General features: G+C 50.6%; 2 protein-coding genes across 3 annotated transcripts in view; one reads left to right on the plus strand and one right to left on the minus strand.

The window, feature by feature from the left end:
- DENND2A (DENN domain containing 2A) overlaps nt 1–3,078 on the minus strand; it is a 58,365-nt gene extending 55,287 nt beyond the window's left edge. Inside the window, exon 1 of one of the 2 annotated variants that reach the window (XM_048300965.1) lies at nt 2,990–3,078. The gene's annotated coding sequence lies outside the window, so the exon portion shown is untranslated. The remainder of the gene's footprint in view (nt 1–2,989) is intronic. The other variant, XM_048300964.1, reaches the window with a different exon arrangement.
- A 993-nt stretch (nt 3,079–4,071) lies between these two features.
- ADCK2 (aarF domain containing kinase 2) lies at nt 4,072–12,770 on the plus strand. The gene is made up of 8 exons (XM_048301260.1): nt 4,072–5,001; nt 5,679–5,825; nt 7,315–7,443; nt 8,095–8,190; nt 10,012–10,263; nt 11,087–11,215; nt 11,329–11,382; nt 11,966–12,770. Exons 1-8 carry the CDS (start codon nt 4,072–4,074, stop codon nt 12,107–12,109), a joined length of 1,881 nt encoding a protein of 626 aa, XP_048157217.1. The 3' UTR covers nt 12,110–12,770.
- Nucleotides 12,771–13,017: the final 247 nt, after the last annotated feature.

Below are 13,017 nucleotides of genomic sequence, written 5' to 3' on the forward strand. Positions count from 1 at the left end.
CTCCATTGCACTTCAGAGCTACAGTCAAGAAGACATTGTCTCTTCTCCTGCCTTGTGCAGTAAAAGGGTGCTTACAGATACCTCGGATACAATGTTAGTTGAGCTGTATCTAAGCAAAGCCAGGATCACTCATTTATTGTCAGGACTTGAATGAAACAAGAAATTTCTTTCCAGCTACATCCCACTCCCTTCTTCCCTGCAGAGAGTCTCCTCAGCCCGTAAGGAACTGCTATGCAAGTGTGTTAAAAGTCCTATTTCAGCATTTCTTTCATAGTAGAGGCCTCTTCCAGCCAGCTCTTGGGATCCTGCCAACAGACATATCAGCCACTAGTACTTAAATCCTTCAGCTAAAAAATGCTTCCCTAAAGAGCTTATACCCCAGTTCTGGAGGCCTAAGATCATCACAATTAACCAGTTTCAACAAGAGTTTAAGAGAGGTTCTTCTCCACTCTCGTGGGCTTAATAGTGCACTACAGAGCCTTTCCTCCCCTTGGTCTGGCCTCCACTTAGGAAGGAGCAGCTTCCACACAGTTCCAGCCAGGAAATAAATGTCAGGTGCTACAAAAGGAAGGGAGAACCAGCTGCTTTGAGTAATGCAGTCAGGGGGATCCAAAAGAATATGACACTTATCAGACACTATTGAAATGCCCAGCACCTCTCCATGTTTAAGAGACTGGCTCTGTTGTGTGATGACTTCATTGGCAAATATCTTAAACTTGGGGAAGGATTGAGCCTGCTTCTGTGCCTTCAGAGTGCCCAGCAAAATAGAGATTTTAAGTCCTGTCCATATGAATTAGTTGTTATGGCTGATATCAAGAATAACTGATTAGAAAAGCTACTCCTGAATTAAGATCATGTCTGAAAAACACAGTTTACATGGTCTTTATTTATTATCTCCTTGTCAAAATGAACATTTCTAACATGCAAATATACCAGGCATGGGAGAAAGACAAGCCTATTGTAAGTGTCTAACAAAGGATCTAAATGCTCTTCTTGTTTCTGGAGAACAGAAAGAACACACAGAGGTTGTCTTTGCAGACAAAATGTCCTAAAAGATTTCCCAAGGCAGCGAGCTGGGGGCAGTACTTTGGGACACTCCACATGCACTTCTGGTCTACAACAAACACCGCACTTTGGATCTGAGTTGATGGACAGGGAGTGTCTTCTGCATGGACTGCTAGGACATGGATGTGCCGAGGGCCAATCCAGGCTTCAGCACACAACCTTCTCACCCACGCAGGCAGAGAGTGGTCCCAGCAGAGCCATAAATCTTTGGTCTGCTTTTTACATCCTCGGCCACTCCAGTGCCCTTTGTTTTCGGTGCTTTCTCTTCCGTTTCTCAAAAAGGCGCCTTATTACCCTGGGAAGTCCTGTGGCTTTCCTCTCATTTCCATACTTAGCATTTTCAGTTGCTTCCAAGCCTGACCCAACATAGTAGTTATCCATTTTCACAGGCTGAAACACTGTCTGGATTATTTAAAAAACCCAAACAACAACCAAACAAAATCCCTCAAACCAAACAAGCACCAAACCCCACAAACACTACTCCAATGACAACAATTCAGAACACAACACAAGGGTGGAGGAAATGCATTCCTTTCCTCTGCCAGGATGCAGTAACAACTCCGTTTTTGGTGGATCAGGAAACAGAGCCAGTACACATTATTGGACCTCACTACCACACACCAAGAACCAGCGGTCAGTAAGGTGGCAGCCAACACAGAAAACAGCTTTTTAATCCACCACCAACACCAGCAGCTCCCCTCATAGTAGCAAATTAAAGCCCCATGGAAATCCCTTTGGTCTTCTCTATATCCTCCCAGCTGAGTTCCAGGCTGGAGATGCTCTTCTCCAAAAGCAACAAACTTAAACAACTACTTAAATGGCAAGAGCAAAGGTGCCTGGGAGTACCTCAGGGTCAGGAACAACTTGCTGACCTGTCTTGGAAACAAGCTGTGTTCTTGTAAAGAGCAGGATTAAGGGCCCATGTTTAGCACTTAGTCCCTGCTCCTGTGAGGAGGCTCCAGTGCAGACCCAAGCAGACAGAAAGTCTCACTCCACCATGACGGTCACCTTTCCAGCACGGACCATCAAGAGCCATGCTTCTTGGATACTCATAAAGCCAAAACCTCTGAAAGCATCCCAAATACACCTGGCACGGTTTTACCCCCCAGTTTGAAATTGACACCTTGGGACCACAGCAGCAGCCAGCTCTAACTTCTTCCTTGCTCCCTTCCCAAACAACATTGCCCTCCACCAACTCCATGCCTAACCCATTAGCACTCATCATTGCTGCGTATAAGAGCGAGAAGGCAAGCGAGCGGTTTTCTCCCCAGGACAGGTGAATACTGCCATCGATCCCCAGCGGGAGTCAGAAATGCCACCCTGTTAAGCCGCAGGCTGCACACAACTGCAGGCGCTTCTTCCAGCCGAGGGCAAAGCAAGAGGAAAGCAGGCTGTCCAGAGCAGGGACAGAGAACTGCAGGGCTAATGTCGTAGGGAGATTCAGGTTTTTGCCGAACCGAGAACTCCAGCAGGGCCCGGGCTTCCCCCAAAGAATGCGTTTAGCGTTTCCTCCTCTGTTCTGTGCTGGAGACCGAGGCAGGGCTGAGTTCACCCAGGGGCCCCGTGCTGGGTGGCGGAGCTGCCGCTGCTCCTCCGCCCCACAGCTCCCGACCCGCTCGGGTCGGCTTTTCAGCAGCTCCCCACGTCCCCTCGGCCCCTCTTCCCCCGGCCGAGACCCGCTCGGGCAGCGGGCCCGGCCCTCCCGCGCCCGGCGGGAGCAGCAGCCTCCCCGTCCCGGCGGGAAAGCGGCGGTGCCCGGGAGCGCGGGGGGATTCGGCTCGCGGCCTCCGCTTTCCCTCTCTGCAGCCGAACGCAGCACAGGGGTGAAGAAAAGCAAGTTGTGGGGTGGCAGGGAAGACGGAATTAGAGATTTTTTTGGAGCGGCACCTCTGCCCGCTCTCCCGCGTTAACGGAGCCCCCCTACCTTCCTCGGCGGCGGCGGCGGAGCGGGGGGGCCGTGTCCCGGCATGACGGCGGCGGCGCCCGGCGCCGGGCTGGCGGCTGCGGACCCGCGGCTGGGGGCTCCCCGCCCGGCCCCCGCCGCCACCGGCCCCGGCCCCGGCCCCGGCCCCGGCCGCCCTCCGGCGGGAGCACCGCCCCGCCCCGCCCCGCCCCGCCCCGTCCCGTCCCGCCGCCGAGGCAGCCGCGCCCGCCCCCCGCTCCGGGCATGGAGCGTCCTGCGCTGCCCACCCGGGGTGAAGGGGGATGCCCGAGGGAGGCGACGGGGGCTGCCGGTGTCGAGGCCAGCAGGACAAACCAGAGCTGAGTGAAAACCCGCCGTTCTGGTTGCAAACTGAAAGATTTCCGAGGAAACGTAGAAAGTCCTGACTTGCTATCAACCCAGCACCTGTCACTGCCACGGCTTCCCGAGGCTGATCGGGTCACACACTCATCGCGCGGGAGCACCTGGCCACGAATGCCTCAAACCTGCAACACGATTTCTATCAGCTGATCTGAGGCTGGGTGTTAGGGAAAGGTTCTTCACCCAGAGGGTGGTTGTACACTGGAACAAGCTCCCCAGGGAAGTGATCACAGCACCAAGCCTGACAGGGCTCAAGAAGCGTTTGGACAACGCTCTCAGGTACACGGTGTCATTCCTGCGGTGTCCTGTGCAGGGCCGACGGTCGGACTCCATGATCCTGATGGGTCCCGTCCAGCTCAGCATCTTCAATGTTTCTATGATTCAAAACAGACGGAGGTGTGAAGGCCCCGGCCCAAGCGCAGCCCCTTCCCGCCTGTCACCGTCCAGTACAGCCCGATCCCGAGGGGACGCTGCCGGTGCGGAGGGGACAGCTCGGGGACGCGCCTCCCTCGCGGCACTCGGGTGCCGCCCGCGTGCCCGCGCGTGGGCTCCCGCCAGGCTGCCGCTGCTGGCCCTTTAAGGGGCGGGGCGCCGCCGCGCTCTGGGGCGCTGATTGGCTGGGAGCGCCCCCCTCCCGCCCCCTGCTCGCGGCGGGGCCGGCGCGGGCGGTGGGTGCGCGCGCGGTGGTGGCGGGAGCGCGCGCGATGGTGGCCGGCGGCGCCGCGCGGCTGCTCCCGCTCCCGGTCCTCGCGCGCGCCGCCGCGGCCAGGATCAGGCCGGCGCTGCCCGGGCGGGCGGGAGCGGGGCGCTCCGGGCTGCGCGCCGGGCGCTGGGGCGCCCTGGCCTTGGCCGTGCCCGCGGCCGTACCCGCTGGGACCGGCTGGAAGGAGAGGCCGGGGCGGCGCGGCCCGGCGTGGGCGGCGGAGCGCGGCGCGGAGCGGCCGCCCCGGGGGCTGCTGCGGCGCTTGGGGCTGGTGCTGCGGCTGGGTGTCCGCGCCTGCGGGCTCCTGCTGCGCTTCGGGCCGCTGCTGCTGCTCTACCCGCTGAGCCGCCTGTGGCCCGGCATGGGCGCGCGATGGCTGCGGCTGCTGCGCCGGGCGGCCGAGGCTGCCGGCCCCACGTGTGTCAAGCTGGGCCAGTGGGCTAGCACCCGCAGGGACCTCTTCTCCGAGGCCTTCTGTGACGAGTTTTCCAAGCTGCACGTCGAGGTGAGCCCGCACCCATGGGGCCACACCGACGAGCTCTTGAGGAAGGCCTTTGGTGAGGACTGGATGGGCATCCTCAAGTTCCAGAGCCGGGAGCCGGTCGGCTCGGGCTGCGTTGCCCAGGTGTATAAAGCCTATGCTGACCTCGCTGCTATTGCTGGCTCCCGGGCCAAGGAGCTGGAGCAACACTCGGAGTTCAGGTCTGCCTTTGAAGCGTGGGAAGTGTCAGGCTTAAGAGGCCTCCTCGGGTGGCTGAGAAAGAGGAAGAGCAAGGAGATACGGGATGAGAGGAGCAGGGAGGAACTGAGTTCTGCAGACTGCTCCCAGGGAAGTCCTGTGAGTAGGATGTCCCTTATGGAGCAGATGGCCAAGCCGCTCCTGAATGCAAATCCTTCATCAGCCAGACATCTCATGCCCGTAGCCATTAAAGTAAGTCATGTGCCTGAATGGTAGGTGTAATAAAACGGAGTGTGCTGGTTGAGGTCCATCAGATTTTAATTCCCATGGAGAGGAGTAGCTGGCTAGGGCCAGGTAGAACAAGAAGGGATGCTGTCTCTCTTGGTGTCCTTTCTCAGGGCTTTTGTTCCAGCCAGCCACAATCCACACTTGCAGTGGCCCCAGCTTTTCCCAAACGGAGAGCTCAAGATTTGATGTGGCATGTGGGTACTAGGAATGCCTACAAGGGCTCAATTTACATTAAAAGAATTAATATTAAGGTTGCTTGCACCTTCCAGAGACTGATCCCCTTTCTCACATGAAGAAATCTGGAACATGTAAGTGCTTTCAATATAAAGTTTATTTAAAGAAACCTTGTATTTGAGCAGCTTCAAATACTAGTCAGGGACAGGGCAAGAGACTGAAAGTGGTGGAAAATGTCTTTGTGTGAGACTGTAGTCTCCACCACAGATACACTGCATTTGGCAATGATAAAATGTTTCTCTACAACCTAATCAATAGCAAAATATGAATTCTTCTGAGGACTAGCCAAGGAAGCTGGTTGGCTCCCAGTCTAACAACCTGGGTTCTGTGTATTTGAAATGTATCACTTGAGCTCATTGCACGGAGCATCTGGGGGGTTAATGTTGCCACTGCTCATTCTTGTGCAGGTCCTGCACCCTGGGCTGGTCCAGCAAGTGCAGATGGATCTGCTTCTGATGAAGATGGGCAGCCGCATCATTGGACTTCTCCCTGGGTTCAAGTGGCTCAGTTTGACAGAGATTGTGGAGGAGTTTGAGAAGCTTATGATGCAGCAGGTATGTGCCATGTCATGGTCCCCAGCTACTGAAACAAAACTGCCCTTTGTCTTGCTACTGGCTGGCTCTAACTCTGTTCACACCACTACATTTTAAATGGTTAGATGAAGGCTGGCTTGTTCTTTACTTCTCTTCTTCAGTCTAATCAAATCACATAATGTTACTGTAAGAAAGCTGATACGCTCACAAAGTAGAAAAGCAATGAAAAAGCAGTTTTTATTCGATCTAAAAATATTTTTTAGACTTTGAAAATAATTTTTAGACTTTGAATGTGTTTTCTAGTGGACAGCCTGAACAGCTAACTAGCCATAGACACAGTCCTTCTTGCAGCATTGTGAAAGGTGAGCACATGTCCTTAAGAAAATAACCTATCCAAGCAAGTGGTCAGGCATGTGGGTTTTTTTCTATAATTCTACATATATGTTTGCAATCTGTACTCACTAGTCATGTCTGTTAGCACTGATATATATCTATAGAGGCATGAATACTATGTTTTTACATAAGTTAATAACACATTCTATTTTGTATTATCAGACTCCGAGTGTCATTAAAATTTTGCACACAGATCTGAAAACATCCTGATTTGCTAATGTCTTCTAAAAAGACACAGTCCTGAAACATTGCTGCTATCAAACTGACAAAGATCTTACTGCAGGCTTAATTAGCTTACATTTCTATAAAATGAGCCATTATCTGCTAATTTCATTTTTGTGTCTGGATTGCAGAGTCTGAAGTCTGTAACAAGCTTCTGGAAGTCTAATTATTTTCTACAATTGCAATACCTCTACACAGTAAATCCATGCTGGGAACTGTTGACTGTCATTTGTACCAGTTCGGCAGAGCTTGGGTGGATGTGCAGAACACTGAGGGTTAGAAGAACATTGTAGCTTTTTTGCTTTGAGTGAACAGGAAGTATTCCTGGGATATTCCCCAGTGCCAGACAAGGGAGGTGAGGTAAGGTTATCCTTCCTCCTTGAGCAGCAGCAGACAGTAGGAGAGATGCCCTTGTGTCAAGACACTGGATCACTGAAGAATCAGGGCCTGGACTTGGCATAGTGGATTATTTTGTACGCGTTACATTAAATTTCTTCCTGCTATGGCTGCCTCTCTGTCAAGTGAGGCTGGGGCTGCAGTTCTTTTGTCTGCCTGCCCAGCTATTTGGACAGCAAGCTTCAGTTCAGGATAGGATTCAGTTCAGGATCTTGTTGTATCCTTGAATATAATATGTTCCTCGTCTATTTTGAGACACCATGCCTCTAGTAAGGCCCCCCTGTTTCAAAGGTGTTGGGTTGTGGAGCACCCATTACCCAGTCTGCTCCTCTTCCATCAGGGAAGCTATAAGCTTGTAAGAAGCACCACTCTTATTTTGTTTCCATTCTGTCTTTCTGACTAGTTCTGTTGGTATGGAGTATTGCACCTCACACAGGATCCTGAAGATCTAATCCTAGTTGATCTAATTTCCAACCTGCTTTTCTATTTCTCCCTTGAGATTGACTTACGCTACGAAGCCAGAAATCTGGAGCGCTTCCGACAAAATTTCCTAGATGTCGATTTTGTGAAGTTTCCAACTCCCCTTTGGCCCTTGGTAACGGCAGATGTTCTAGTGGAAACATTTGAGGTAAGAACTGCAGGGTCTGGGAGCGATGGTTGCAGTGAGAAGGCCCCAAGGAGAACGTGGCAAGGAAGTGGTTTTTTGAAAAGGAGGGATTGGAGGCAGAAGGATGCTTTTTTATCTGCCTAAGGAGATTTATGTCCTTAGTGTCTATTCCACTCTTTTTGTTTGCAAGCAGTGGATCCCAGAAGACAGGTAGCAGACAATTCCATATAGAAATGAACACTTGGCCTGAAGCCAAGCAGACCAGCAGCGTGTCCAGCCACCATGTGCTTGTCTGTGCTTTGCAAACCAACACCACACTTCACCTCTCCTCTCTGGTGGGTCAAAGCAAGGAGCTCAGCAATCTGACAGTTTCTGATTCTTGCCCCACTTCCCTTGTGGATGTTTGAGTCACAGACCAAAGCTACTCTCAGGCTTAGTTTTCCTGCATGTCATCCTGACAAGGGTGTTTCTGGCCCTGGAATATTGTCTGTCTTTCCAAGGAACAAACCCTTGGTTCTCTCACATTCTCCATCACGCTAGGTACAGCCTCTCTCTGGCCAGTCCTTTGTAGGGTACTGTTATCACCTTCCCTGAACTCTTGGCACCCAGGTAAAGGTGTGTTTGAAGGTGGGATGCAGGGGGTGTTTGACCCCAGCTCTGTCTCTGTTTCAGGAGAGTGAGCCCATTTCGCGCTACCTGCACGTGGAGATTGGCACAGAGCTGCGGCAGAGACTGGCCAAGATGGGCATGGACATGCTGCTAAAGATGGTAGGCACTTGGCTGGGGCTGCAAGTGAAGGTTGTTTTCCTGCAGAAGCTATTCATTTTGGATAAGACAATGGAGCTGAAGAGAGAACCCATTTGCTTCCTACCTGTACCTGGTCTGTGTAAAGCCTGGGCTGGATACACCCCTGCTCAGGCTCTGACACAGGGCTCTGTCACTACTGTCTGCCTGCACACAGTAGGGCTGACCTGTGCACCTTGGTCAGCCTTTGCTTAGGACACCCACTAATCCATTCAATGAATATTCACATATTGCCCAAGTACCTTGCACTAATAAAGTGCAACATTATTAGCAAATGTCATGTGCTCTGCAGAGATCATGGATGTGACTCAGAGGGAAATCAGTGAGCTGGTTTCTTCATTTATCAACTCCTCTAAAACGGTGTTTTTGTAAGGGAGAACTAAATCTGGAGTAAAGAAAACAAACCAGGCTGATTCAGCTTCTGGCTATCTAGTTCTTCTGTATCTGAAATAATCCCAAATGATCTAGAAAGGAGTGTTGAGAGTGTGGTGCAAGTCTCTTGTGAGGAGCCAGGAGAACCAGCAGGGAAGAGTTGCAAAAGCTCCTGACAATACTGAGTGAGTGGGCAGTGTGTGTCAGATGAAATGCTGCTGCTAACTGCAGCATTGTGCTAGGGCAGCAGTGAGCCTCCAGTTCTGGCTCCATGTAGTATGACAGGCTCTGAAATAGCTTTTACCACTCAGAAAAGCAATGATGGGACTAGAATAGTTTATGCTAAGATTGGTTTCAAATTTTAGGAGTAGGAAAGAATTAAAGAGCAAAGAAACAACATTATGTCTGGAAGTAAAACAAATACCTCTTCTTGAGTACTCTGCAGTTCTAGTCCCTCGCTGTCTAGGACCCTCCATTTCAAGGGCTGTAGTAGAACTAGAAGAGGTGCAGAGGAAGGCAGATAGGATGATTACTCATGTGGAATGGCTTCCATACCAGAATGGTGAAATAATTTGGACTCTTAACTCTGGAAAGCAGAAAGATGAGTAGCTTATGACAGAGATTATACAGTCATGAGTGCACGAGAATGAATATGGATCTACTGTGTACAGTTTCTCCATGAGGAGGACATAAAATTAGCAGAAGTAATATTTTTCAGAGAACACCAAAATTTTTTTTTTTCACACAGCTCTAATTTTTTACATGGCAGTTGAACAAATTCATAGGAGAAATCGATGAAATACAAAGAAACTCCTTGGGGCAAGAAGTCCTGCAGTCCCAGGTTGCCAGGAGGGTTGGGGGGGGGGGGGAAGTACTGTTTTGTTCTTGTCCTCTTGCCACTCCTTTCTGGTGCTAAGTGCTAACAGAGTCAGAGAAGAGCTACACAGATTTATTTCCTCTTCTCTTGTTTTCCTTACTTTTCAATACAGTTGTAATGTGGGTTGGTGTCCTGCACTGGGCAAACTTAACCATTCACTATAACTTTTGCCACTGAATGGCAAATGGCCTATTCTTACTGCATTACTCTTTGCTAAGGCCCACCAGTGTGCCCTAATTTAGGGCTAATTGCCAAAGGGCACTGCCATTCCCTGCTGGGACTCCTGGCTGTCCTACTGGCCTCTAGCAAACACACTGGATTGCTTCACGCAGCTCTGCTGACTCCCTGAGTACCAGCCCTGTCACCAGAGCTGGCCTCCAGCAGAATCCACCTGCTGTGGTGCTGCCAAGGGTGATGCCCCATCATTGGTAATGACAGAGAACAGACCACAAACAAGTCTCTGCCGTTTGCCTGGGGGCTTTGGTGTGGGCAGGTTTGCTTGGAAGGAGCTGCTCTCAGACTTACCTGTCCTCCAGATCTTTGTTGACAACTTTGTCCACGCTGACCTGCACCCTGGGAACATCCTGGTTCAAGGCACGGCCCGGCCGGGCAGCCCCCGCCCAGAGCAGGTGGCCGTGGTGGACCTGTGTGACACCCTGGTGCTGGAAGTGCGGCCGCCCCCGCGGCAGCTGCGCCTGGTGCTGCTGGATGCTGGGATCGTGGCCGAGCTGCAGAGCGCTGACATGCAGAACTTCCGTGCCGTGTTCACAGCTGTGGTCCAGGGCCAGGTGAGGCCCCTCGGGCATGGGGCTGGGAAATCTGACAGCCAGAGTGAGAGTTTTCTCTCCATTTCCCCTTAAAGTGCTAAGAGGGGCAAGAAGGCTTGCTAGCATCTTATCCCCAACCAGAGGGAGAAGATGTTCAGCTACAGCAGGGAGGCCACCAGAGTAGAGCAATTTCAGGGCCCCAGGAACTAGAAGGTGCTAAATGGGAAGCACTGCCTGGCACTTCCTGCTTAGAAGGGCTTCTGCTGCAAGTTATGAATGCCTGGGAGCCACTCTTACAGAATCTGTCAGGTTTTGATAGAGAAGAGGAGGGAATGGGTTAATATCTTGATCTGCCACACATAGTGTTCCCCTCTGCAGCCTTGCTGCTGGAAGGCCCACAATGCCTTCCTCCATTGTGTCAGTCTCTGTAGAGAGAGGAAGCAAAACGGGTGGGGGGGGGGGGGGGGGGGGGTCTGACCCCTGCTAAGTTCCTCCATGTAAGGGGAACTACTTTATCCTCCTGCCCACTTGAAACACACTGTCACATGGACTAGAGAACCCAGTGCTGGTGTCTCCTGCTCATTCTGAGAACAAACATTGTGCTCCTACTTGCCTGTTGCTGTCTCTCAGCTGCAGGGTGAGGGGCTCGCTAACAGACCTCAAGAGGGACACATTTTGTCTTGGTCTGCTGAAGCATGCCAAGGAGTCCATGCTAAACCCTGTATCCACGCCCATCCTGTGCTGCCAGAGGCACTTCTCAGCTACTAAATGCAAGAACTGCAAGCATCTGATTGCAAGTCACCAGTGAGCAAGTTCTGATTGTGCTTTTCAACTTGTTTCTCAGGGGGAGAGGGTGGCAGAGCTGATCCTCCACCACGCCCGTGCCAACCAGTGCCAGGACATCGAGCAGTTCAAGGCTGAGATGGCAGAACTTGTGACCAAGTTCCGGGGGAGCACCATTGCCTTGGGAAAGGCAAGTGCACAATGTCACATCCTCACCTACCTGCAATTCAGTGCAACATGGCACTGAAAACTGAAACAAAAGGGTTTTTCGATCAGCCGTTGAATTCTCCTTGTGTATTCCAGCTTCAGGTGGGAAATCTCCTCTCGAGTGTCTTCAAACTATTGATGACCCATAAGGTGAGGTCCTGTCACTGTCTGCCTTTAATAGCTGCAAGTTCATCTCGGGAGGGAGAACTGCTGGGAACATGACAGGCTAACAAGGAGGGGGACTGACTTCTGAAACAAACTGCTAGGAGAGGAACTGCTGGAGTGCATCCACGTGTTGCAGGCATGGTGTTTCTCAGGTCTTATACACATTCTGCCAAGCCAAATTTCTGTTTTGTTGGGGTTTTTTTTTGTCTCAATACTTCATTTAATGGTTGATATTGTTTACCAAAAGGAGTATTTTTGTAACACGTAGTTTTTCCTATCTTTTTTATAGTCCCTTAGACTATACATACCTCCTTAAAACTGATTACTTGGGGGACAAGTTTCCACAGTTGCAAACAACTTTGGAAATCAAGAGACCTAGAGGTGAGAAGGTTGTCAGCCACAGGGCTTCAGAGTCCAACTGGTGGAGTTACATTATAGTTTCAGGCGTGCAAATGCTCTCCCCAGCCTCTTCCCTTCCCTCTCAGCTTAGGCAGAGCTGGTACCTTGGTTGAAGGGGTACAGAAGAAAAGAAGGTCCATTGAGTCCATTCAGTCTGTTGTGGTTCTAGGTGAAGCTCGAGAGCAATTTTGCTTCCATCATCTTTGCCATCATGGTTCTGGAAGGACTAGGACGTTCACTGGACCCTGAACTGGACATCCTGGAAGCAGCTAAGCCACTGCTCATCAAAACTGCAGCTTCTGCCCTCAAATAGACTCTTGTCGCTGCTGCCCTCTCCCTGTGGGGGATACCTGTGCTGCCTGTGAGCTGACACAGAGCGAAGCTGAAGGGGAGACGTCACGTGTACCCCAGGGCGATGCTGTGTAGTGGTTGCTCTCCACTAATGCTGCCTTCAGTCATTTCAGCCAAGCACCAGCCGTGGGATGATCCATGAAAGGTCTATTCCAGAAAGCAGGAAGAATTTGCACAACTGGACATTTCCCACTCATTGCACAGTTCTAAGAGATAATGTGCTCTGGTAGTTTTTAAAAACATCTTCAAAAAGATGTTCATCGATCAAGTCTGTTTTAAAATATACCAGGTTAAATATTTAATTTACTGACTTATCTGTCACTATGGTATGAAAAATGATGTTCTAGCACCACCTAAGCAACACATTCAGGCTGAAAAAAGCCAATAAACCTGTTTGTCTTTTGTACTTCTAACTTCTACTTTTATTGTAGAAGTGTCCTAACATCCTGCATGTAGTGGTCTGTTCTTAGTCATTTTGGATGACAAAAACAGACTATTTCAATTTTTGTTCAAACTTCTGTACTCTAGTACACTATGATACGAGTTTGAATTATAAACAGCATAATAAAATATCTACCTAGGCAGAAAAATCTAATTCCATAATAAAAAACAAATTCTGGGAATATTTGTCCTGGTCTTAATTTTTCTGTTTCTGAAACTTAAGAGGTTTTTTTTCTCCCCTCTGTGTGATTTTCTCTACTACCCTCCCTGGTTTCACTCTGCCCAAAACCTTAACTGATATGCAGATACTTAGGGTTTTTTCCCAGCAGTTTTCAAACCAGAGTCCAAGCATTTTCCTACTGGATCAAAACCACATTGCAAATGTTTAAAATCAAAGCCAGCAGAAGAACTGGATTATACGTGGCATTT

This window comes from Corvus hawaiiensis, chromosome 4 (genome assembly GCF_020740725.1).
Source record: "Corvus hawaiiensis isolate bCorHaw1 chromosome 4, bCorHaw1.pri.cur, whole genome shotgun sequence".
Lineage (NCBI taxonomy): Eukaryota > Metazoa > Chordata > Aves > Passeriformes > Corvidae > Corvus > Corvus hawaiiensis.